The 27161-nt window shown below is 42.2% G+C and overlaps 1 protein-coding gene across 2 annotated transcripts in view; it reads left to right on the top strand.

Annotated features, from left to right (window-relative positions):
- Positions 1–27161, top strand: part of Vmp1 (vacuole membrane protein 1) — a 91643-nt gene that overhangs the window by 5524 nt on the left and 58958 nt on the right. Inside the window, exons 1-5 of one of the 2 annotated variants that reach the window (XM_051158216.1) lie at positions 5940–5968; positions 11402–11503; positions 12700–12835; positions 13869–13959; positions 16069–16179. In XM_051158216.1, the coding sequence (XP_051014173.1) occupies positions 11428–11503; positions 12700–12835; positions 13869–13959; positions 16069–16179 (414 nt within the window). In that variant the 5' untranslated portion in view covers positions 5940–5968; positions 11402–11427. Of the gene's footprint in view, positions 1–5939; positions 5969–11401; positions 11504–12699; positions 12836–13868; positions 13960–16068; positions 16180–27161 lie in introns of those variants that run through there. The other variant, XM_051158215.1, reaches the window with a different exon arrangement.

Raw genomic sequence — 27161 nt, 5'->3', positions numbered from 1 at the left:
TCTGAGCCACAGAGAGCGCTCAGTTCAGGAGGGGAGAAAAATATTAATGGAGGAAGAGATTGTGAGCCCACAGCAGTAGCACAAGTGTAGAGATGAAGATGGCTAAGCTAGAAGGGTGGCCAAGATGGAGAGAAGATGGCTCAGCCGCAGTGACTTACTGTTGCTATGTCTCACAGCCTGAGTTCCATCCCCAGAGCCCACCTGTTAGAGGGGGAGAACTGACTCTGGCAAATTGTCCTCTGACCTTCACATGTGCTCCATGCAAGGAGCAGTCCTCTGCCTGCACCTACAAGCCGTAAATAAATGTTTTTTAAAAGACCTAGAACAGTGTGTAAGTATATTTGAATTAGGGCTTTGATCTTAGGTAAGATGAATGATTTTTTTTTTTTAATCAATAATGACTAGCTTCTGGGTTTAGTAATCGGTGGGTGGTTGTTCCAGGTAATAGGTGAAGGAAGGTTTGGGCGAGACCATGTTATAAGAAGGTAGGTAGAAGCTGGGTGTATTTGTGCGCAGCCTTAATCTCAGAGGCAGAGAGGCAGATAAATCTCTGAGTTCAAGGCCAGCCTGGTCTAAAAAGTGAGTTCCAGTACTGCCAGGAACCCAGTCTCAAAAAATAAAAAAGGATATAATAATATAGATAGAAGCAGGAAACTTGGAGAGGTAGGTAAATGTGCTTTTACATATTCAGACTGTTTTTAAGAAGTGGTCAGCTTTGTCAGATGCTGCTGTCACATTCCATGAACAACTCCACTTGAACTTCCCCCAGAAACCTCTGTGTGGGTAGGTTGCAAAAGGCACTGGTGGAAAAATGACCCCCATAGAATGGTACAGGCATTCATTGCATCCTAATGTGTTGATTTCAGGACCCTCTCAGATACCAAACTACACACATGCATGGGACCCCAGCATTCTGGAGGGAGGCTGAGCAGTCTGATCCACATAGCAAGCCTGTCTTTAATTCCCCACAACTTAAGAAATTAAGTTCAAAAGCATTCAAGGGATTTCCCATGCATTCCCCTCCAAATAATGCATTTTCAGAAACTGTATTCTTTAACTGCCACAACCATTTGACAGTTTCTGTTGTCTACTCCCAGCTGGTGATCTGGTAATTTCTTTGATAGTGTGCATTGAGTCATGGTATACCACTCACTTGATTGCCTATTCTGACACTCAGTTTTGCAGGTCCTTAGTCTTTATAGCTTCCGGGCCTCTGCAGCTGTTCTCTAGTGGCCTATAACTAGATATGCTTAAGCATTCCACTTAAGAGTAGATACTTCTGAAAGCAAGACCAGTTACTTAACTGAAAGGTTGACTACCTAAGTGGCTTGCATGAAGAACAGCAAGGTTCATTAAGAGCCTGACTTGAAAAGATGTAAATCACTGTGGAACAATGTTGCCAAGAAAATGAGGATCTGTAGGTTTAGTGCTCTGGCTTGCTTTTCTTTCTCTTGTTAACTTCTCTAGCAATTTTTACCATAGGGAATTGCTATTGTGTCATCAGACAATTGTCTACAAAAAACGTTAATCCCACATGCACATCTGCATGTGAATCTGTATATGCATGTCAAAGCATGCAGGTGGCAGTTAGAGGACAACTTGGCAGGAGTCGGTGTTTTGCTGTGTGGGACCTGGGCTTGAACTCGGGTTGTCAGCCTTGGTGCCAGGCACCTTGACCACTAAGCCATCTCGCTTTAGTTTTAGGAAAGAGACATATCTTGCCAGCATGGCAGCACACTCCATACTGTTTAAGGCCAAGCTGTGTCTGGATACCACTTTTAGGTTTGTTGCTAACTTGGTGTGCCACTCCCCCGACAAGGGACTAAATAATTTTGTTTTGTATTGTTTTTGTATTCTAAATGGGGCTAATGTTTAAAGTGAATGGAGCATTATAGTATTAGCACCAAAAGCACAGCCTACAAAGAGCCTTTGTGAGCTGGGTTAGCAATGCATTCTAAGCATTTCTGCCAGAAACAAACAAAAACAGCACATATTTTAATACAAACCTTTTTATTTTGAACACAGCCTTTAAAGGTATTTCTCATGTCTGAAATGTTGTTTGATATTCTGGGTTATGCTTCTGTGCTACTTCTATCTTCTGACCAAATCCACACATTGACTTATTGTAAGGAATATAAAGTTTAGTTTAGCAGACTTACTCTATAAACCAAACTAACTTGTACTGTATACCCTCAGTGCAAAGTAGGGCACATTGAAACTCTAGAATTTATGCTGGATTCTTGTTTGAGGACATTTCAATCTTTTAACAGAGCAAGAATACTTTGAATTTACTTCTATACTCGGGAACTGGATACCTGAGCCAAAATTGATCCTACTACATTGAATTGTGAAAATTGAGTGATACTTTCGTCTTCTCCTACCTATGTAGGCTTCTTTTAAAGTTTTTGCTTGTTTTTCTAGACAGGGTTTCATTGTGTGGCCCTGGATGTCCTTCAACTTGCCCTGTAGACCAGGATGGCCTAGAACTCAGAGATCCGACTGCCTCCACCTCGCAAGCACTGTGTATGTGTTTGCTTACATATGTGCCTGTGTACCATGTATACTTGGTGGCTGTGGAGGCCACAAGAGGGTATTGGATCCCTAGAACTAAATTTACAAGCAGTTGTGAGCTGCTATGTGGGTGCTGGGAATCAAACCCTGGATCCTTGGAAGAGTGCCAGCGCTCTTAACTACTGGGCCATCTCTCCAGCTCCCAATGTAGGCTTTTACCTTTAAAATAAATTTGGGGTTGGGAGTTTCAAGACAGTGTTTTTCTGTAGCCCCGGCTGACTTGGAACTAGCTCTGTGTAGTAGGCTGGCCTCAAACTCAGAAAGATGCGCCTGCCTCTGCCTCCCAAATGCTGGGATTAGAGGGGTGCCCTACCACTGCCCAGTTTCCTCCAATAACTTCTAATAGGTTGTCCTTTTAGTACATTTTCAAATGTTTATAGTGTGGGGGAATATTATCTAACCTAACAAACTAAGAGTTGTGATTCTGTGGATGCCTCTGTTACTCTGAGAACCAGTTGGGTAGGCTCTTGTATTGTGTAGAAAAGTGTAGAAGGCAAATGCGTGTAAGGTGATGTGAAGGGTGGGATTTACCTCACGGAAAGCATGCAGAGGGGCGGGGCCCTTGGCTCCACAGTTAAGAGCACTGATTGACCTTCAAGAGGATTCAGGTTTGGATCCCAGAACCCACATGGTAGCTTACAACTACCTGTAATTCTGGCTCCAGGAGAGCCAACGCCTCCCCCTTCTGGTCTCCCTAGGCACCAGGTACACATGTTGTACACAAACATACACGCAGACAAAACACCTGTACACATGAATTTATTAAGTGCTCACTATGCAGAGCACTTAAATGTAATCTTCCTGTGTGATTCGATTGTGGGGTTATGTTGTGTTGTTTTGCTTTGTTTGTGACATGTTCTGGCTCTGGCTTGCCTGAAACTTGTGAGGTTTCCCCCAGGCTTTGCCTCCTGAGTGCTAGGATTACAAGTTTGTGTCATCATGTGGTTTGTCTTGTTTTGTTTTTTGAGGTAGGATCTCACACTGTGGCACATACTGACCTAGAATTCATTGCCTTATAGCAAAACTACTACCTCCGCTGTCCAAAAGCTGGGCTACAGGGAGAGGTCAGTGTGCCCAGATTTGTATACTTCCTTTTGAAATAGAAAAGGTAACTTACTGATAATCACCCAAGGCAAAACAAAAAACACTAGAAGATGAAATGAAGATTAAGATGGGCATGTTACACAAATAGGCTCAAATGCAAAAGCTTAAATTACCCAAAGACACATTTAAAAAGGAAGACACAGTAAGGGCTAAAGATGAACCAACAGTTTAGGGCACAGACTGCTCTTGCAGGGGACTTGAGTTCAGTTCTCAGAACCACCGATGGCCCACAACCATCTGTAACTACAGTTCCAGGGGATGTAACACTCTCTTCTGGTCTCCATAGAAACTCCACACATGTAATGCACAGATATACATACAGGCAAAACATCCATACACATACATTTTTTTTATTAAAGAAAAATTTAGGAGAGCCTAAAGTGGAATCTTTTTTTTTTTTTTTTTAACAAAAATTTTAAGCCATTTTAAGCTGAGGAGGAAAGCAGAATTGGGGTCGGGTATAAATAAGCTGTCTTGGGGAGTAGGCATGGAATACATATTCCGCATGACCTTTGTCCTAAGATGGCCTCAATTCAATCAGAACATACTGATAGCTTTCAGGGACAAGTTTCCCTGTGCCTCCAACAAGATGAAAATGAGTGAGATTAATAGGGTGTGTAGATGCTGGGTTGTGTAACAAGCTTGAAAACACAGGCAGCAAAGACAGTGTGTTTCCCAGACAAAACCTAGGTAAGTAGGTAGATAGTATGCGTTGTTTTTAAAGAAAATCCAAATCGTTCTATTTCACCTGTAAAGACTCAGGAGCCAGATGCTGGGGTGAAAACCTGCTAGCCCAGAGAGGCAGAGAAAGCACCCAGCTGACCTTCCCACTCAGCTCATGTCCAGATGGAAAAGCCCAAAAAGCTCCCTAGCACAGCTGACATCCCGGGAGGAAAAGGCCAAGACTTGCTAGCTCAAAGCTCAAAAAGCCCCACAGAAACAAAGGCCAAGGAGCTGAAGAGGGGAAGAGCTAAACCCCTTCTACTTCCATATGCTGTCTTAAATACCCCTCAGCTCAAAGGCCCTGTCAGCTGGTGTCTTGCTCCGCCTCTTTTGACCTAGAGTTAACTTTATTAAATCCTGTGTACAGAAGCTCTTGGATTAAAAGTATGTGTTGGGTCTGGCTGAACCACACCTTTATCGCCTGTTTAACAGAAAGTTCTTGGATTAAAAGTGTGTATTAGGACTCAACCACAGAACAGCGATTGACAGTTCACAGTCTCAGAGACCACAGCGGGATCAAATATCCTGCAATAACTATGTCTCTCATGGCATCTAGAGCTTGTTTTGATGCCATGGTGCAGGGTCTGAGCCTCAGCTTTGTGGTTTAGACATTTGAAGACGGAGGATGTAGTGGCTCACTACTTTAGTCCCAGCAGAGGCAGGTGGATCTACATGAGTTCAAAGCCAGCCTCATCTCCAGAGTGAATTCCAGGACAGCCAGGCCTACACAAAGAAATCCTGTCTCAAAAAACCCAAATATTGGAAGCAAAAGAAATCTGAGTTAGGCGGGGCTGTGATGGCACACACCTTTAATACCAGGGGTTGGGAGGCAGAGGCAGGCAGATCTCTGTGAGTTCTAGGCCAGCCTGGTCTATAAAGTGAGTCCAGGACAGCCAAGGCTACATAGAGAAACCCTGTCTTGAGGGGAAAAAAAGAGAGAAAGAAATTTTAGTTAGTAAACATACAACCAAATGTGCTATAGGGATTAGAATTATTCCAGCCAGCTTTTTAAACCACAACACCAATTTTCTAATAATGCAAAGAGAAATACATAGATTGAGACTTTTCTTTCAAAATTCTCCAAGAAATAATCTATATTTAGTTGGAAGAAAGTGTGTTGCCCACAGGTCAGTCAATACACTCCACATTGTTATTGAAGGGCACTCTGTATCTGGGAACTGCTTTTAGGTTTGTTGTGACTTGTTCTGTGACGTTATCTGAGCATTATTCTGCTTGCCTGCATGTGCATTATAGGGGTTAGTTAAGCTGGAATACTTGGCAAGGTCCTTCTGTAATCTGATTATTCTTACAGAATATTCATAAGGCACTGTCATGTGGAACATTCTGCTTTAGAGAGGAAGATAATTGTCACTATGTAGAGGGTGTATTTAAGGCTGAGTGACTAGATGACATCATTAGGGAGTGTGAAGAGAACACAAACCGGAACCTGGGACCAAGCTCTGAATAGCACCAAGAAGTAGAAGCTGCAGGAGCTGTGAGCGGAGTAGCCAGAGAAGTATCAAGGAAACTAGACCCTTCAAAAGAGTGACTGCCTGCAGCACCCAGCTAGGTAAGGGGCTCAGTAAGATTTAGTGTTCTTGCATTGGCCGCAGTGGAGGGCATTAGTGCTCCTGATGAAAGACATTTCTTGATTTCCTGATCTGTGGGGTCAGCTGGCTCACTTCAGTGGAGTAGAGATTTGCTGATGAGGAAGTGAAGACTTGTCTGTCTGCAGCTCTGCTTTTATGTTTTAAAAAATAAAGGGCTGAGCTGGGCATGGTGGTGCACACCTGTAATTGCAGCGCTTGGGAGGCAGAGGCAGGTAGACCTCTGAGTTCAAGGCCAGCCTGCTCTACAGAGTGAGTTCCGGGACATCCAGGTCTACAATGAGAAACAAACATACAAAAAAGAATACAGAGTAGTCTCAGGGAAATGGCAGCTTTGCAGAGTTCTGCAGTGTGTGTGACAAAGAAATTGTGTTTTAATTAGGAATTGATTCCTGCCGAGAAGATCTGGGTATGTAGTGTGGACTCTTCATCCTCCTGCACACACACACACACACACACACACACACACACATGCGCGAGCACGTGGGCATTGGGATTATGGGTATGTATCGCCACACCCAGCTTCTCCTAAATGGTCAAATGCAAAAAGGGGTTTTGTTCTGTTTGTGGCACATATCAAGGCCAGCACTTTATCACTATAATCTGACTGCACAGGAACCTTCTTAGTTTTTTTGCCTTTATGTTGTAACTTCTTTGTAAAAATTTTAGCTCTTTCCCCTCTTCTTAATCTCTTTATTTCACCTCCCTCCCTCTCTTCTCTCTCTCTCTCTCTCTCTCTCTCTCTCTCTCTCTCTCTCTCTCTCTCTCTCTCTCTCTCTCCCCTCTCTCTAAACTTGTTTTTAAAACTGAATTTGTTTTGTTTGTGAAGTAGACTGACTAAACAAAAGTAATTTACATCCCTGTATTTCTAACAAATAAAATTCCAAATTATTTTATGTTTTGTAGAGAGCATTTTTAAAAGGAAATACCAGTAAGTTGTTTTTAGCATGTTGTATAAAAACAGATTGTTCCCTTAAATAAATAAAAATTCCTGCTACAGTATTTAAAAACAAAACCTTTAATTGCACGATACCTTTGTTAAATTCTGCTTTAAAGAAATCCAAGTTGTTTTGAATAAACCTCTTTTGTCTATTCAAGATGCCACTAAGGACTAAGGGAAAAGAATAAATAGGGAGAAATGAGTTCAACTAGCAGAATGGTTTTGCAGGGGTGGGTGGTAATGGAAAGCGTGCTTCTTAATGTAAGCCTTTGTGTACGCATATGTGCGTGTATAAAGCTCAGTTACATGATCTCAGCACCAACTAGAACTTATTATATAGTTCAGGCTGCTCAGATGTGTGGTAGTCCTCCTCCTGCTCTCCTGCCTCCTCAGTGTCAGTGTTTAAGTGTGTGTTGCAATACCCACTTTATGTTCTGTTCCTTTACCACAAATTGAGCAAGTCTCACTTGTTGTAATATATATGGGTGGCTATGGATTTGGCTGAATCCTATCCCTTACACTTTCAAAGATCTTTAAATTTTACATATAGCTTCTAGTTAAATACCTAGAAGGGCTGTGTGGTGGTAGGGCACTCCGTGAATCACAGCAAAGGCAGGAGGATCTCTTGAGTGCAAGGACGACACCCACGGCTCCACAGAGAAACCCTGTCCTGAAAATTATACCTACATGGTTGAAATCTTTCCCTTCTTGTAGACAGTGCTGTTTCACACATCCTCTGTATACTTCATTAGTACTAGATCTCTACTTTGTAAGCCATTTTGATGCTCTGATTTTATTTTTTCACAAAATAGCTTTGTCGTTCTGTCATGGTAATGCTTTGGGCTATATTGTGTTTTGGTGATATCTTTACAGAAATTTGACATAAATTTCTAAGATCAAACTTGGAATGTGTTGTCCTCTGAGCTCATTTTCACTATATTAGGTAATATATATTGCAGTCAATATGAAAGACGTGGGAAGAGCGAGGGAGATGACCAGGCCAAGTGCCTGCCACGCAAGCATGAGGACAGGAGTTCAGATCCCTCGAGCCCAGATAAAAGCTAGGCATGGCAGCACACCTCTGTGCTCCCAGTGCTGCTGAATGCTGGGGCAGACTTGTCTCTGGAGCTGAATCAGTGAACTCCAGGTTCAGTAAGAGACTCTTTCCTCCCCCACCCCACCCCCCAAAAAAAGCAATGGTACAATATAACCTGATATATATCTCTGGCCTTCACACACACTTACTCATGTGTACACGTCCACTCCACCCCCACAAGGATGAGGCTTTCCATGTTTGTTGTATATATTACCTTTAATTTTTTTGTACCTGTTGATGATCCATGTGGTCCCTATTTTATAAATTAGAGCAGCCAGTACTCTCAGCACGTAGGAAGCTGGAGTGAAAGCTTATTGTGGAGTTCAGGACCAGCCTGTTACTTAATGAGTGACAGGCCGCTTTGGACCATGGAGTGAGACCCAGGCTCAAAACAGGGGCAAAGTTAAACTTGTTTGTAGAGATTTACTACTTGTTCAAGCTCCTAGAGCAGCGAAGGTTAGATTTAAACCCAGTTCTGCTGAACTCTCAACCCTGTTTCTATCTAATCTCACTAAAACCCGAGTTTCATTGTGTGTTGTAATTGAGCTCACGGTTTCTGTCAGCCTCCCCTGAAGATGAACTTTATCTACTCATATTAATCACCTCGCCTCCAGCCTGTTACAGATTAGCAGTAGGGCAGCGGCGTCACTGATAACGCAGCATGAGGCTGGTTTTCTGGTTTACGTAATTTCCAAGTTCATTGTTTCATGCACCTTCTACCCTTTGGATGTCTTAGAGTTAGTTTCACACCAACACATATGCACACGCATACTCTTTATGTAAATGTCCTGTCCTGGACAGCCAGTGATCCCCTTCTTTTTACTCTTGTGTGTGTGGGTGTGTGAGTGTTTGTGTGCTGGCACACACACATATAGCAGCAGCGCATGTGTGTATAGGTGTGAGCAGCTGAAGGCCAGAGGTCACCTCAGGCATTGTTCTTTAGTCACTGTCTAACTTCTTTTTTGAAATAAGGTCTTTCACTGAGACCTGGGCTTCAAGCAGTAGGCGAGGCTTGCTGGCCAGCTGTCCTAGGAATCTGCTTGTCTCTACCTTGCCAGCGCTGTGGCTACAGACACACTGGACTTCTCCTTGACTTCTGCATGAGCACTAGGAGTCAGACTCCGGTCTTCATGCTTCTGGGGCTGGCACATCACCAATTGAACTGTCTCCCTGACTTCTGTCTTTGAAGCAGTCTTAGACTGTAGTCCATGCGAGACTGGTTCTCTGCGAAACAAGTTGCCCTCAAGCTTGTGGTAGTTTCTTCCTCAGTGTCCCAAGTTCTGAGATTGCAGGCCTGGCCCTGATTTTTGGAGAACTTGTTTGGTTCCAGCAGAGGAGTGCACCTACTCCAATACCCTTGGCTGGCAAATGTCCACCCTCTTTAACCCATCAAGCCTGCACCTTTGGAAGGGACATGCACGGAAGGAGGAAAGGACTGCATCAGCCAAGTCAACCTGGTAAACGGTCACACTCACACCTGTTTGTCTCTTTTATGGGTGAATAGGTTGCATTGTTTGAATGTACATCACTTCCCTTTTTTAGATAGACTTTCACCTAGCCTGGCCTGGCCTTGAACTTCCAGTCTTCTACTTCTCCCGTGCTAGGATGACACTTGAACACCACTTTCCTGATTTTATGTGGTCCTGGGATTGAGCCTGGGGCTTTGTGCATGCTAAGCAAGCATTCTACTACCAACTGGCTATGTCTTTAAATATATGCCTCATATATTTAAATATGAAAATCTTATCTTCTGTACCATTCCAATTCTAGTCAGTGTTTCCTACATAAAGCTGACCTTGGATCTGTGACATTTGTGTTGATAAATGAACTTATTTTTCTTTTTAGAAAATATTTAGGGGGCTGGAGAGAATGCTCAGTGGTTAAGAGCATTGACTGCTCTTCTAGAGGTCATGAGTTCAATTTCTAGCAACCACATGGTGGCTCACAGCCATCTATAATATGATCTGATGCACTGTATACATAATAATAAATAAATTTTTAAAAAAAGAAGATATTTATTTATTGTTTATATAGTATTCTGTCTGCATGTAAGCCAGCAGGCCAGAAAAGGGCATAAGTATCTCATTATAGATAGTTACAAGCCACCATGTGGTTGCTGGGAATTGAACTCAGGACCTTTGGAAGAACAGCCAGTACTCTTAACCTCTGAGCCGTCTCTCCAGCCCCCATGAACGTGTTTTCTAATACAACATGGCTATAAAAATTGAGAAGATAAAAAGGTCTGGTAAATGTTGCATGATATTTGATTCCATTGTGAACTGTAAAAATCTGTTTCTTGTTTGTGTTTTGGCCCTACCCCATACCTTAAACCCAAGAGCCTTCTGTTAACTGTAAACAAGTCCTTGTCGTGTGGCACGACCCTACTACACACCCTTAGTCCAAGAGCCGAATAAAGCCAACCCTAGGTCAAGAGATAGAGCAAGAAACCAGCTGACAGGGACCAAGCAGAGAGGAGGGGCCTTGAGAGAAGGATATTTAAGGCAGCGTGGAGAAGAGGGGACATTTGGATTTTGGTTTTTCCATTTGGGATATAGGCTGAGAAAGAAAGGCTTTTTCCTCTTGGGCATAAGCTGCATAGGAAGGTCATCTGGGTGCTTTCTCTGTCTCTCTGAGCAGGCAGGTTTTCACCCCAGCATTTGAAGCCTGAGTCATTATTAGTAGAATCGAATGGCTGGGGTTTTTTCTTTTTTCTTTACAACAGGTAAATTTCAAATCGGGTATGACATTAATTTATAAATTAGATGATATCAGAGTTATCAATATTTGAAGGTGCTAGTACTTGATAACCTTTATTCTGTTAGTAAAGTGCTCCCAAATTAAAAAAAACAAAACATTTATCACGGAGTGTTCTGCCTGCATGCACACCTGTGGCCAGAAGGGGGCACCAGGCCTCAATTTACATGGTTGTGGGCCATCATGTGGTTGCTGAGAATTGAACTCAGGACCTCTGGCAGAGCAGCCATTGCTCTTAACCTCTGAGCTATCTCTCCAGCCCTGTTTGGAGGTTTTTTTGGTTGTTGGTTTTGTTGTTTATAGATGGTTCTTCCTAGCTGGCCTGGAACTCTTAAGCTCTGAGCTATCTCTCTAGCACCTGCTCCCAAATTTTAACCTGGAAAAACATTCACTAGAATAACTATTTAGAAAAGGCACAAGCTCTTGTTTTTTACCGCAAGCTTTTATATAGAATTGTATAAATTGTTTATAAAAGGGAATAGTAGTAGGAACACATCACCCTGTTAGCATTTAGGATATATGCCGTGTTGCTCCTATATTCAGTTTTATTCTCGCTGCGAAATAGAAGAATCTTATATATTGCTGGGCTTTGTTTTCCTGTTTTAGCTCCTCCAGAGTGACTGATCTATGAAATGGCAGAGAATGGAAAAAATTGTGACCAGAGACGTGTAGCAATGAGTAAGGAACAGCATAATGGAAGTTTCACAGGTAAGGACTATGTAGCAGCAATAATAGCAAGTCATACCTAGGCATTGGAGTGTTATTCTTGGCGGGGCTCTACACGTGTTTCTTCACTAGGCCTTCCTTACAGTGACCAAGTTGTTGGCCTCCACCCTTTGCAGTGGTGCAATCCGGCAGGGGGAGGGGCAAGGGCAGGCAGATATCTGTATCTGTAGCTATGTGATGAGACCCTGTCTACAAACAAACAAACAGCAGCACAGGTAGCTAGCCTATACTTATCGTTCCCCAAATTTATAGTTGTAATCCAAATTCAACTGCTGGGATCTTTGAGGGTGTCAGGGGGCACTTTTGAGACAGGCTTTCTCTGTATCCCTGGCTGTCCTGGAACTCACTCTGCAGACCAACTTGTCCTCAAAGTCACAGAGATATGCCTGCCTCTGCCTCCCAAGTGCTGGCATTAAAAATGTGCACCCCTACACTGGGCCATCAACTGCTGGATTCTTAGGGCCCTTCGTTCCTAAGCAAATACATGCTATGAAAAAAATTAGCAAAGAACATGATTTCTTAGTGTGTGCTTTGTTTTGGTTTTGCTGGGTTTGTTGCTACCTCAGTAACACTGATGGGAAAATACCAGCTCTGGGGCTAGTGGTGGTGCAGTTCGGTGGCCAGTCCTCAGCACCAAAAGTGAGTGGCAACCCTGATTCATTTTATTTCTGAGCCAGTAAGGAACAGCTGATTTCGGCCTAGTTGCCATTTCTCAGGATTACAGGCCTTGCTGTGAATGGTTGCCTGTGACATGGATGAAATTCTCTTCATCCACTGTATTTCTAAGCAGTCACATATTGTGCCATTCTTCTCCATAATAACTAAAAGAATACCATGCAAAGTTGCCACTGATGGAGTGGAAAGAAATGGCAAGATGTTTAGACACATGCGAAACCATTGGCCTTCAGTTTGGAGCCAACACAGCCCTTGGATTCCAGGGACTTGCTGAAGTTTGTTCTGTAGGTTGCCTCCTCTGCAGAAGGGGCAGTCTCAGTTCAATAATTTGAACCCTTAAATTTACATGGTCTCAATGTTAAATCTCACTTCTTCTTTAGAGAGTTTTTTTTTCATGCTGTCTTACAGATAGAAGATTACACGGTAGGTCAGTTTCCTTATCTTTGGAAATGTGGTGCAGATGTTAGGAATTCTGTTTTACCTTCCATGCTGTTGTTTTTCAGACCCTTCTTCAGTGCATGAAAAGAAGAGAAGGGATCGGGAAGAGCGGCAGAATATTGTCCTGTGGAGACAGCCACTCACTACCTTGCAGTATTTTTCCCTGGAAACTCTTGTAGTTTTAAAGGAATGGACCTCAAAGTAAAGACTTTTCTATTTCTTTTTTATATAAATTGTGTTTACTAATTTTAGAAGTCTCAGCCATCTCCTACACCCCGCCATCTGTTTCACCAAAGTGGATTAATTAAATTTAGAACATGATCATAAGAACATTTGTTTCCTTCCTATAGTTTAAAAAGACGTGGATGGGGGAAAGCAATGTAGCTCAGTTAGGGTGCTTGCCCCCCACACAAAGCCTACACCACACCAGAACCAGGCTTTCAAGGCCAGCCTCTGCTGTACACGTCAAGGTCAGCCTGGGCCAACCCGCCACTGCCTGACCCCAGATTGGGACATTTAACTTAAGGAAAAAAGAAAAATGAAGAAACATTATTTACTTCATAGGTTATTACAGGTCACTGCTGTCTCATGGTGAGTCTCCCAAGAGAAAACACTGTAAGAGTAGTGGTTGTTTTTCTCCTGATTTTATCTTGAAAAGAATCAGGCCTGTGTGCAGATAATACACCAAGGCTGCTTTACTGATAGCCAGCGAAAAAGAAGTCTGCCGTGAAGTGTGTCCTGCCTTTAAACTCCTTGCTCCTAGCTGTTTCAGTATCACAGAGAGCAAATTGGACTTTGACACCTTATTATTTTCTTGTCCTTTTAAATAATCTGTACCTTACAGTTTTGCTCCACTTAAAGTCAATAAAACACTTTGTAGCATTTCAGCTCATTTGATCCCTCTAGGATCTCCACAAAAAGGAAAAGCAAGTATGTGATTATCATGATTTTAAAAGCAAAAACCCAAAATCTGATTGGACAAATGTCTTACTAAAAGCAATTGTCCAGCCCGGCCTCTGGCTAGAAAGCCTGCGCTCTTCCGTTGCACTGCAATACCTCTCTAACTTGAAAGATGAGGTGTGAACAAGGCCAGGCTGTGGGCAGAGAGAAAGGCTGTGTAAGGCTATTTGGATTTGGCTTGTGCACCTTGACTGACTCCTTTCTACATCCCAAAGGCTGTTTCTGCTCATTGCATGATTAATTCAACGTTGTTTTTTTTCAATTTGTTTTTAAGATTATGGCATCGTCAAAGCATTGTGATGTCCTTTTTACTGCTGCTTGCTGTGCTTGTAGCTACGTATTATGTGGAAGGAGCGCACCAACAGGTGAGATACTGAGTAGTCCCAGTAGTTCTCCAGTCTCATGGCATTTCAGAATGAGACTAAGTTTCATAGAATTTCACTTTTAAGCATACTTTTAGATTTTTAATTTTATCTGACAACTGGTATCTTAATGTCTTGTTCTGTACTGTACACTAAAAGTACCCAAGCATTGTTTTGTAGCTCTTCAGCATTATTTTGGTATTTAGGATTCCTTTTGCTTTCAAAGATTTAAGCTAATTTTTGTGTTTTCAGTCAAAGGAGCATGGATCATCTCATCTCTGCCACAGAGTCCTTATAATATCTATAATATGCCTTTCTGACCCATCCAAACATATTTTATCCTGGGTTGAAAGTTAGGGTTTCTTTACGTATATGTAAATAAGTAAGTTTTTCCTATTTGCTTATTTATTTATTTTCTTTACAGCCTCATCCCAGCCCCGACTCCTCTCCTTCCAGTCCTACCCTCACACCCTTCTCCCCAAACCCCGCTCCTCAGAGAAGGGGAAGCACTCGTGGTGCCAACACACCCTGGCACCTCAAGTCACAGCAGAACTAAGTACATCGTCTCCCACTGAGTCCAGCTAGGGGTAAGGTTTCCAGAGACAGGCAGCAGAGTCAGAGAGAGCCCCTATTCCCATTGTTAGGGGGCCCACATGATGAGCAAGCTGCACATCTGCTACATACGTGTAGGGGGACTATATCTAGCCCATGCATGCTCTTTGGTTGGTATTCAGTTTCTGTGAGCCCCCATGAGCCCAGAGTAATTTATTCTGCAAGTCTTCCTGTGATATCCTTGACCCCTCCAGCACCTTCAGTCTTTCCTCCCACTTTTCCATACAAGTCTATTGTTTGGCTGTGGGTTTCTGCATCTGTGTACATCAGCTGCTGGATGAAGCCTCTAGGAAGAAAGATATGCTAGGCTCCTGTCTGTACCAAAGCAGAGTGTCATAATAGCAGGATCATTTTAGAAACATTTTCTATTAAAATAGGTTAACATTTCACTATTTTAATGAAAAGGTGCTAACAAAATGTTACCTCATTATTTTCCCATTGGTACTAAGACTGTAGACTGTAGTGAAACCAAACTACGTTTCAGGATATCACTCAGAAGGGAAAATAAAATAGACATCTCAGGTAGATAGAGGGAGGGAGCTAGGTGGGAGACTGAGTGAGGAGGGTAGCAGGGATGAGGTCTGAGGTGGGGAGTATCAGGAGAGAGAATGAAATGAACGGAGCATCTCTGGGACAGGAGATCTATGGAGGTGACTCTAGCTGAGTTTCCTAACAGCAGGGATATGGAGCCTGAAGTCACCACCCTCTGTAGCCAGGTGGGACTTCCAGTAGAGAGAGGGGGGCACCAACCCACCCATAAAACCTTTGATGTAAAATTTGTCCTGCCTACAAGAAATGTAGGGATAAGGATGGAGCAGAGATTGAGGGAATGGCAAGCCAAAGAGTGGCCCAGTTTGAGACCTACCCCATGGGAGAGTGCCAACCCCTGTCACCATCAAACCCCGCCCCCCCCCCATTTCTTCCTCTTTTTCTTCCTCTTCTTCTTCTCCTCCTTCTTTTTTCTTCTTCTTCCTTCTTTCTTCTTCCCCCTCCTCCCAGTTTTTCAAGACAGGGTTTCTCTGTGTAGCCTTGGCTGTCTTGGACTCACATTGTAAACTAGGCTGGCCTGGAACTCACAGAGATCCACCTGCCTCTGCCTCTGCCTCACAAATGATGGGATTAGGGGCTGGAGAGATGGCTCAGCGGTTAAGAGCACTGTCTGCTCTTCCAGAGGTCCTGAGTTCAATTCCCAGCAACCACATGGTGGCTCACAACCATCTATAATGAGATTTGATGCCCTCTTCTGGTGTGCAGACATACATGCAGGCAGAACTTTGTATATGTAATAAACAAATAAATACATCTTAAAAAAAAAGAAAAGATGGGATTAAAGGCATGTGCCACCATGCCCAGCTAAGTAATTTACTTCTAATGTCAGGGAAGGTTATTTTCCCTTAGCTCATTAGAGCTTTGTTAAGCTGATTGGACGTGGTGGGGGTTAGTATTGGCACGTTCCTAGGCAGGGTTTCCAGTTTATACCTTGTGCCTTCTGTTTTTCAGTATGTACAGCGGATAGAGAAGCAGTTTCTTTTGTACGCCTACTGGATAGGCTTGGGGATTTTGTCCTCTGTTGGCCTTGGAACAGGATTACACACCTTTCTGCTTTATCTGGTAAGAATGACTTTCTTTTAATAAACAAAACCAAAGCAGATTCTTCTGTCTTTATTGGTGCATTTATCTGTATTTAATTCCCTCTGTGTTTCCACACGTTCTGATCTTCCAACCAGTGCCTGAAGTTCAGCTTCTTGTTGTGCTCAGCATTTCCTTTGGTGCTGAAGATTTAAAGGGGAATGAACAGTTAAGCAAATACTGTTATTTACATAAATTAGTTCCACCAGAAAACTTTTTTCAGTTTTAAATTTTGTGTAATGATTAGTTTGCTTACATAGTTGTTGTTTTAATAGTACAAATTAAGCCACTGGGTGGTGGTGGCACCCGCCTTTAATCCCAGCACTTGGGAGGCAGAGGCAGGAGGATCTCTGTGAGTTCAAGACCAGCCTGGTCTTCAAAAGTGAGTCCAGGACAGCCAGGGCTACACAGAGAAACCCTGTGAAACAAACAAACAAACAAAAAAGTGTTTGAAGCTTAGAATAAGGTATACCATAATCTCAGCACATGTGAGGCTAAGAAATAGAGTTGCCGTGAGTGTGAGACCACACAAAACAGAGGAGCAGCTCAGCTGGTAAAGGAGCCACAGCCTGATGACCTAAGAACCCACATCGCAGAAGGAAGAGAGCTGATTCCTGAAAATTGTCGTTTGATCTCTATTGGTGGGTATGTGCACACATGCCAAACAAACTAACAAGTGAAATAAGAATAGCCTAAGAAAAAATAAAAAACAGAACTGAGAAAAAGCTTTAAATGGATTTGGACAATTGTATCTGTTAATCAGCAACGCAGGAGCAATGCGCTCACATTCTCTGCAGCCACGTGCACATGTCTGTAGTTGTTTGGATGCTGTTATTTAGTAGAGGAAAATAACATGTAAAACTAAGTGATTTTTTTTTAACCCTTTTAACAGCATTTTTTAAAAGTACTTCCTTGGAGAAATATTAGTTGAAGTAAAAGAGAGTAAAGTTAAATTTCCTTATGTACAAGTGAGCTGAGAAAACTGAGGCCCGATTAGGGGAGTGGAGGGCAGCTGAAGGTAGGACAGGAGGCTCTAAGTTGGCACTCAGGGTAGGTGAGGGAGGAAGTGGATGGCAGCTTCTCTTGTTTTGTTCTTATTCCTGCGTAAGAAGTTAAAAGCAATTCCGAGTCTGCAGTTTTATCTTCACTGGGGAAAAAGGATATCACAATGATATTCAATGTTGAATTAAGTCCATCATTTCAAGCAAGTGTGCTTTATACATACTAAATTTATTTATGACTCCAATATGTTAATATTATGGCGAGGATGCTTGGCATAGGAAAGTATTGAATTAATGATCCCAAGATAATTTGGAAGTTAATCATTGTTTCTCAAAGTTTACTTTAACACTTGGAATTTTAAGCTAGACACAGTGGCACATGGCACAGCTGCTTGTGGGCACTATAGCCAGAGGTTGGGGAGTTTGAAGCTAGCTTGGACAATATAGGAAGGGCCATCTCAAAGTCTTTGAATTTTAGCATCATGCTCATGTGTTTGTCTACTTCATCTGAGATTTTAAAAATTCATAAAGAAGCAAATGATGTTATTATTTCCTTAGTAACTGCTAAAGTTTGTGTATGGTATGAGTTTTTATTTATAATATATGTATATATATATACAGGGGTGTGTGTGTGTGTGTGTGTGTGTGTGTGTAGATGGAGGCCAGATGTCAACATTAAGTGTCTTTCTCAATCACACTCCACCATATTTTTTGACACAGGGCCTAAATAAACCTGCAGCTCACAAGTTTCTTTAGATTGCCTGGCCAGCAGGCCACGGGGATCCTCTTGTCTTTTCCTCCCTAGGCTGAGATTACAAGCATACTTTTCAACTTTTTGCATAAATGCTGGGGACCTGAACTAAAGTCTGTATGCTTAAATTGAACCATCTCTCCAGCCCTAAACTGCTAAATTCTTAGTAGGGTAACACTGCATTCATGTTTAGGGGAGGGAAAGACAGATTCTAGGACATCTTTCTGTTCTTTCTCCTTTTTCTTTGTGACAGGGTTTCTCTCTGTGGCTCTTGCTGTCCCAGAACTCACTCTGCAAACCAGTCTGGCCTCACAGAGATCTGCCTGCCTCTGACTCCCAAGTGCTGGGATGTGCGCCATGATACCCAACAAAAATTTTTTTAGCCTTTTTTTTTTCTTTGTTTTGTTTTTTTTCAAAGCAGGGTTTCTCTGCATAGCCTTGGCTGTCCTGAAACTCACTCTGTAGACTAGGCTGCCCTTGAACGGAAAGATCTACCTGTGTCTGCCTCCCAAGTGCTGGGGTTAAAGATGTGGGCCACTCCCCTCCATCTTTCCATTCTTACCTAGACCTAATATTTCTTGGGAAAACAAGATAAAGGGACTCATTTTTTTTTAATTGACTGCTAACCTAAGATCATCTAAAAAAGCAGCCTGCATAGCATTGAAAGGAATTCAAATAGGCCTTTTCTAAATTGCATACAAATTTAGTATACAGACATTTTGGCACTGGGGAGATAATTCAGTGAGTAAAGTACTTTTTGTACAGCTTAAAGACTTAATTTTGAATCCCCAGACTTGATGAAAAGCCAGATAGGGTAGCACATGTCTGTGATCTTGGTGCTTCTGTGGGGAAATAAGGGTGGATCATGGGTCAGCTAGTGTGCTACTGCTACGGCTTCCTGAGTGCTGGGACTAAAGGCAGGCACCACCACACCACTGGGCTCCTTTTCTCAGTTTTAAAAGGGAGTTTTCTAAGCCGGGCGTGGTGGCGCACCTTTAATCCCAGCAGGTGGGAGACAGAGGCAGGTAGATCCCTGAGTTTGAGGCCAGCCTGGTCTACAAAGTGAGTCCAGGACAGTCAGGGCTACACAGAGAAACCCTGTCTGGAAGAAAAAAACCCGGGGTGGGGGGGGGGGCAGGGTGTTTCTCGAACAGTTAGGAGGAAGCTATCTCTCTTACTATGCTCAGTATTATATCTTACGATCTTTGAAGTCATGGCCGGCTGAGTGTCGATCCATGTGAGGTAAGGCAATTCAGTTCAGCACAGTTCAATGGCCTGTGTTGCTTCAAATGTTGAGAATCTGACCCCAATTCCTTTCTTTTAGTCATATGTAAGCACAGCACAATTTGGTGAAAATAATTTCCTCATGATAATTATCTCAGTCCGTGGTGAAACTTCGTAAAGTACATGTGGCATCTTCCATAAAGATAGGTTCTACTGATTGACTGAGAAAAACAATCTCCTGATAAGGATCTTGGGGAGGATCTGCTGTGGTCTTGGACAAACAGCACAAAACCCAGGATATTAACCACCTCTGCTCTGAAAACAGGCTTTATATCCTGTGTTTTTTAAGAGAACCCTGCACATTTGATATTCCTGGTTTTCTCTAGTGCTTCTCTAGTGTAGGAGGACCTCTGTGCCTCCTACACTTAAAATCTCCATTTCTTTTGTTTGTTGTTTGTTTGTATTGGAGACAGGGGTCTCACTCTTTAGCCCAGGCTGGCCTGGACACCACCATGCTTGGTTTTATCTAGGAAGTAGAGTTGTGTTTGGGAAGTGGTGATTACATATGCTTTCTTTTATGAGCGTCTGTGTAACCCTCAATTAGATATGGTAATGTACGTCCTGATGTCCTTCCTTTTTGGGCTGGTGAAATAGACACTGCTGCCTGTACTCTTACACCCTCCATCTAGAGGCCAGGTAACACATCAGGAGTACAGCCCTCTTGGCAGACTTGGTAGCAAATTAAGTGACTTCTTACTTGTAAAGACTCACAGTTCTCACGGTTTTAAAGACTAAAGCCTAACTTTTCTTTACCATGATCATGTCTACTAAGAATTGTGACTTAAAAGTAATATGAAAATGCTTTGGGAGCCGGGCGTGGTGGCGCACGCCTTTAATCCCAGCACTCAGGAGGCGGAGGCAGGCGGATTGCTGTGAGTTCGAGGCCAGCCTGGTCTACAAAGTGAGTCCAGGATGGCCAAGGCTACACAGAGAAACCCTGTCTCGAAAAACCAAAAAAAAGAAAAAGAAAAGAAAATGCTTTGCAAGTTTTCTTTTTGAAGTTACACTTTGCTAATTGTGACTGAATATACACCAGATGGTTACTTAAAAGACTAAAAAAAGCAAATCTTAAAAAGAAGTCATATTTTTCAGTTGATGAATGATTTCCTTGTTTTAAATTTAATTGCAAGGTTGTAACTTGAAATTGGATGTGTTGGATCTCTCCGCCTTCTTTAAGCACAGTTGCTGTTCATAGAAGAGTAGCGCTGTGAACCAGAGAGGGAAACATGCACTCTGTCTTTGGCTCAGTAGTTAGGAGGATGGTCAGTGGGACCACTAGGTTAGGTTGCTCGTTCTCCTAATTTTAGTCATTGGCTTCAGAAAGCCTATTTCCTAAACGCTGTACTTTTGTGTCTAGGAGAATAAGCTTTTTTCCCCCTCTGTTGAAAAAAATCGTATATAGTGTTCACATTCTCCTAAGATCGTCGTCCCTGAGTGGCTTGACACCATTCTTCTAGGGGACCTGGGTTCGGTTCCCAGCTCCACATGGTGGCTCACCGTCATCCCTATTCCAGCTCCAGCGAATGTAATGCCCTCTGCTGGTTTCCACAGGCGTCAGGCTTCTACACATATGTGCATGAAGAACATCCATGCATGTAAAAGAAAATAGATCTAAAGAGCTGCTGCTGCTGCTGCTTCCTCCTCCTCCTCCTCCTCCTCCTCCTCCTCCTCTTCCTCCTCCTCCTCCTCCTCCTCCTCCTCCTCCTCCTCTTCTTCTTCTTCTTCTTCTTCTTCTTCTTCTTCTTCTTCTTCTTCTTCTTCATCTTCCTTTCTTCTTTTTTTAAGACAGAGTTTTCTTTGTGTAATAGTCCTGGCTTCCCTGGAACTCTCTTTGTAGACACAGAGATCCACCTGCCTCTGCTCCCACCAAGTGCTGGGATTAAAGTTGTGCAACACCACGCCCAGCAAGAGCTTCTTGAAAAAAGAAAGCCATTCTTCTAAATTTTGTTAGTCTGAGAACACTCATATTTAGTCACCACCAGGTGGCATCACTAACACAAATGACATACTATTGTGTGCTTGCCAATAGAGCAACCTACCCAAAGCCCAGACCATCAAGCTTGGGGCATGATTTGTTATTCATCTATATTTGTGCGTGTATGTTTTGCTGAGATAAGACTAGTGAATGGGGCGGTATGTAATTCCAGTTCCAGGGAATCCAATACCTGGATTCTTCTGACACCTGAGTACCAGGCAAGCGCATGGTACACAGACATTCAGGCAAGACATGTAAACATATAAAATAAATCTAAAATATTTTTTAAACGATCAGTGCATACATATGGAGTCAAAATGTTAGTTTTTCCCAATAGTTTCCTACATTCCTCAACATGGAAATTATTTTTTCCCATTGACTTGCATATGTATATGTAGCCTTTTCCCCATTGACTTGCATATTAGTATGTAGGAAATAATTCCCACAACTATATATCCTGGCTGGTCTTGAGTTCATAGCATCCTTCCTGTCACAGTTTCTCCAATACTGGGATTACAGGTGTGCACCACTCTCTCTGCTTTTCCATCCTTTTTGGGTTTTTTGTTTTGTTTTTATTATGTATACAGTGCTCTGCCTGCTTGTACCCCTGCAGGCCAGAAGAGAGCATCAGATCACATTATAGATGGTTGTGAGCCACCATGTGGTTGCTGGGAATTGAACTCAGGACCTCTGGAAGAGCAGTCAGTGCTCTTAACCTCTGAGCCATCTCTCCAGCCCTGGTTTTCTATCCTTTAATAGTCAAGAATTCCAATTATGAAAGAAATAGAATCAAGTAGCTAGGTTAGAATGCCTACTCCAATAATATTAGCTAGTGTGATTTTTGAGAGATTTCTTTTTAAATAATTTATTTATATGTGTTTTATGCACATTGATGTTTTGCCTGCATGTATGTCTGTGTGAAGGTGTCAGATCCCCCTGCAGCAGGATCCCATGTAGTTGCTGGGAATTGAACCTGGAACCTCTGGAAGAGCAGGTTTATCTGTGTAGACCAGGCTGGCCTGGTCCCTGCCTCTGCCTGGAGTGCTGGTATTAGAGGCCTGTAACACCATTGCCCAACAATTTTCTTAAATTTTAAACCTGTTTTTTTCAACTGTAAATGGAGATAATAAGCTGGGCGTGGTAGCACACACATTTAATCCCAGCACTCAGGAGGCAGAGGCAGGCGGATTGCTGTGAGTTCAGGAAAGCCAGGGCTACACAGAGAAACCCTGTCAGGAAAAAAAAAAAGTTACAGGACAAGATGATTCAGAGTCCATTGTGTGTCATTAATGTAAAGTCTTCACATTTAAATAAGAAAGCTGTGTGTGGTGGCCCAGGCCTGTAGTCTCAGCACACTGAAGGCAAGGAGCTGAAGGCTACCCTCAGCTACAGTAAGTTCTGGAGTCTACTAACCTGGGGTACAGGAGCTCCTATCTCAACCACAGCGAGAGCTGTAATTCCGTTGGCTAAGACTGAGTCCTGTGTTGTGTGACGTATGGACAGTTTCTGACAGTAGGTGGCGCAGTTTCCTGCAGAAAGATTTTACAAAGCCCTGGTCCTAGTAAAGGTCTGTAGAAATCAGCATTTCCTGTGCCTTTAAGAAGCACCAAATACTTACCTTTCCAGACATATGTTCTATTGAATTAAATTACAAAATTAATCATAAGGTCCTGTCTTTTGAAAATGCCTCCTTAAGAGACATTTTCTTAATATGACCATTTCAACAAAATCCCTTAATTCTGTTATAAATTCAGCACAAAAATGATGTGAACTGTTTGCTGTCCAGGTGTGTGTTTTATTTTTGAGTTTTAGGCTATTTTATTTTAAAATGGGGCAGAAATTGTGACTAAATCTGACCTATTGATTGATTGTTTTCTCCTTATAAGCAGCGCTGTGGGTGGCACCATGATTCCTTCTGGGTGTAGTACCTAATAGTCTATGCTGCTTTAAAGCTCTGTTTCCTTATTCCTGGGTCCTTTTGACTCTTGATTGCTTATTGCTGAAAATAAATATTTGGAAAACTGATGTGGAGTAAAATGAAGCCATCTCAGCGAGTGAAATGCTGTGCTCCTAATGTCACGTGGGGAGGGTTTTTTTTCAAGGCTACACTGGTCGCTGCTCCTTCACTATCGTTTGTCCTTCCTGTGATTGCTCCAGCGCTCATCTGTGCATCCTTCAGTACAGACAAGGAGAAATGCCCCCACAGTGGACTCTGATGTCGCTGACGGTGATTTCTATAGGTGCTGTGCCGGTGGTCCTGTGCACTCTGAACCAGAGCTCTTCCTGGAAGATTAGCAGCTTCTTTTTATAAAAAACAAAAAAACCCTGCCCATTCGCCTTTCTTTGTTTGATGAGAGGGCAAGATAGCTCATCTCCCCGTCTTTCCACAAGGAGTGACTCATCTACTAACTCTCCTGAGTGTCACCACATCAAAAGCAGAAACCAAGGTCTCTGGGACATAGGGCTTTTCAAAGACTGGATAGCTTCCTGCCCTGAAGTCATTATTTATAAATTTGTGCTTAAAGAAAGCTTCAAAGAGTAGGTTAAACAGCTTGCACTAACTTTTCCGTATACTGGCTCCTTACCGAAGCATGCAGTGCGTTCAATCAGGGTACTTAGGTCAACTCATGGTCAGATTTATTTAAAGGAGCCTGCCTTCAAACTCCAGCTCCTCAACAAAAGAAGGAAAAGGTCAATTATGGGTTGTTTGTTTGTTTGTTTTCCTCTTTCTTTCTTTTTTTTTTTTTTTTTTTTTAAGGTGGGTCTCACTATTTAGCATTGGCTACACTGGAGCTCGCTATGGCAGGAACTCACAAGACTGGCTTCTACCTCACAGAGATTGCCTGCCTTGACCGAGTGTTGGGATAAAAGAGTGTGCCACCATGCCTCCCCTTCAAGCTTTATGAAAAATATTGGAAGTGACGGATCATCTAAAAATCTTGAGTTTAGGGTCTGGAGAGATGGCTCAGCAGTTAAGGGGCACTGACTGCTCTTCCAGCAGACCCAGGTTCAAATCTCAGCAACCACATGGCAGCTCACAGCTGTTGGTAACTCCAAGATCTGACACTCTCACATAGATATACATGCAGGCAAAACACCAATGCACATAACATAAAAGTAAATAAAACTATTTTTTTAAAACTTTAGGTTTATCAAAATACAAGTATACTAAAACATCATACCATATTTAAACCAATACACAATTATTTGTAAACCTTTAAAACCTATTTTAAGTTACTTAGTTTTAAAGAAGAAACATGAAGTATGCTTTCATGTCTGACAGAATACAATTGCTTCCAAAAGGCTCATGAGCTTCTAATGCTTTTGTTTTGCCTAGCAACTATGTACTTATTTTACTTTATTTTATACTTTTAAAATAATAATCCTAGGGGTTGGAGAGATGGCTCAGTGGTTAAGAGCACTGTCTGCTCTTCCAAAGGACTTGGGTTCAATTCCCAGACACCACATGGCAGCAGCTCCCAACTGTCTGTAATTCCAGTTCCAATGGCTCTGACACCCTCACGATAAAATAAAATTAAATAAATTATTTTAAAAAATAATAATAATCCTATATTCTTGCCCTAGCATATGAGCCTTTATTTATAGTCATTATTATATTTTTAAATATTTTGTTATATTAGGAAGATAAGATAGAATTCTAATTATACCTTGTTAAGTTACTAACAGATGCAAAGACCTGCCACTTACATTAACTAATGCCCAAGCTATCATGTCTAGACGTGCCATGCTTCATTTTATAGAGAAGAGCTGGGGCCTAGCTTGAAACTTGACAAAAAGAATCTAAAGAATAGGTCTGGGGACTGGAGAGGTGGCTCAATGGTTAAAAGCACTGGCTCTTCTTCCAGTAGACCAGCACCTCACAACTGCTTGTACCTCCAGTCCTAGGGGGTCCAACACCCGTCTCAGGCCTCTTTGGGCACAGCATACATGTAGACAAAATACCCATGCAAATAAAATTAAAAAGGAATAAAAGAGTAAATCAGTTTTTCAATAGTTCTATATTCTACCTTTCTAGAAGTACTTGCTGTAGATCATAACTGTAAGTAAGTTGTTTTCTGACTGAGGGGGAAAGCAATGGTATTTAACTTTGGGGCAGTAGGAGTCCTGTGAAGAGTTTCTAATGTCCCCTAAAAAGTTAAACTTTAAGAAAGAAAGAAAAGCTTGCAAGTGATGCAGAGAACCATTTGTCATCATCTCACATTTTTTTATCTCCTAGATATCCCTAATGAGTCACATTCTAGACCAGCCACCATCCTTTTGTTCTTTAATAAAGGAGTGAGGCAAACACATGTTTTCCCAGTGAATCAGCGCAGGACTCAGCTTTATTACCTTTGACCTGAGTTTTCCAGACAAAAGAGATGGGAAATTCTGCCCTCAGGGTCTCCGTTGACTTCTGTATGTAGATGGTGGGTTAGGCTATGGATTGACATTGCAGATGTTGGAGCAACGCCAGTCTTCAGGACTGTTTTATCAGCTGCCTCGAGTGTACGAGTGTCAGTGTGCCTTAGGAACGCTCACACTTATACACACACACACACACACACACACACAGAGTTGCATGCACACTTACATATACACGTACACTCTCACACTCACATACACGTTGACACATAGGCACACAAATACAATACACATACACACAGTTGCATGCACACTCACAGCAACACACACAGTGTCTTCATCATACAAAGAAGCATGACTAAATTAACTTCTAGTGAACTAATGTAACCATTTTAGATTTTTGTTTTTTAAAAGATAGCTAGCCCTAAAAGTAAACTCAAAGATACCTCCATCTCTCTGTGGTTTCCCAGATTACATATTTTGTATAAAGAAGCCTTGGTAAGAATATAGCCTTTTCAGTCCCTTGCATGCTAAAAAAGTGTGGTATTATAATAAATTGTGACCTGTTCTAATGTACATACTAAGAATTTGAAATCTTCAAAACCCAGAAAATGGTTTGTTTGAAATAAAGTAGAAATACACATACTATTTCATCATTTTACAGTTATAATTTTTTAACTGATTGAACTGTGAGTATATTCATGTCTCCTTATGAAGACCTTAATTTGTGTTTGTGACACCAGAAGGTCTTTTCTTGGGCTTATTTAGATACTACATAATTATCAGGACTCAACTCAACTTCTCTACCACCAGATTAGGGGTTGACACAATCCCAGAAATAATCACTTATAAAAAAAAGTATTTTTGAGCCATTGAGATGGCTTAGCAGGTAAAGGGGACCTGAGTTCGATCCTCAAGACTCACTGTAATATCTGGCTTGGCTTTGGCTCACTTATTTATTTGGCATAGCTAAAATATGGCTTTTAAATAATTCATTGTAGTAGGGCTTGTACTTTTTAGAAATGATTCTTGGTTTTTTGAGACAGGGTTTCTCTGTGTAGCCTTAGCTGTCCTGGACTTGCTTTGTAGACCAGGCTGGCCTCAAACTCACTGAAATTTGCCTGCCTCTACCTCCTAAGTGCTGGGATTACAGGTGGCACCACATGCCCAGCCAGAAATGATTCTTAAAAAATGGTCTCAGTCTGGGGGTGGCCAGTAGGTGAGTGATAGAGTACCCGCATCACATTTGTGAGGCCACGGCTCCAGCCCCAGCACTGTAAAGAAAACAGAAGTGACTTGAATTTATATGTTTTCTAAAGTATTTTATTTAGACACTCTACCAGCCGGGCGTAGTGGCATACTCCTTTAATCTTGGCATTCATGAGGCAGAGGCAGCCTATCTTCAAGTTTAAGGCCAGCTTGGTCTACAAAGTGAGTTCGAGGACAGCCAAGACTGCACAGAGAAACCTTGTCTCACAAAACAAACAAACAAGAAGGAAAGAACACTTTCAGTTAGTCACACTAGGAACAATAAAGCTGTAAAGTTGAAAAGAACTGTAAGGTTTCCTGTTGATAAATATAGTCTAACCTA

Source organism: Acomys russatus, chromosome 16 (genome assembly GCF_903995435.1).
Source record: "Acomys russatus chromosome 16, mAcoRus1.1, whole genome shotgun sequence".
NCBI lineage: Eukaryota > Metazoa > Chordata > Mammalia > Rodentia > Muridae > Acomys > Acomys russatus.
Note: the sequence above shows the minus strand (reverse complement) of the source record. Positions and strands in the feature narration are given on the sequence as shown.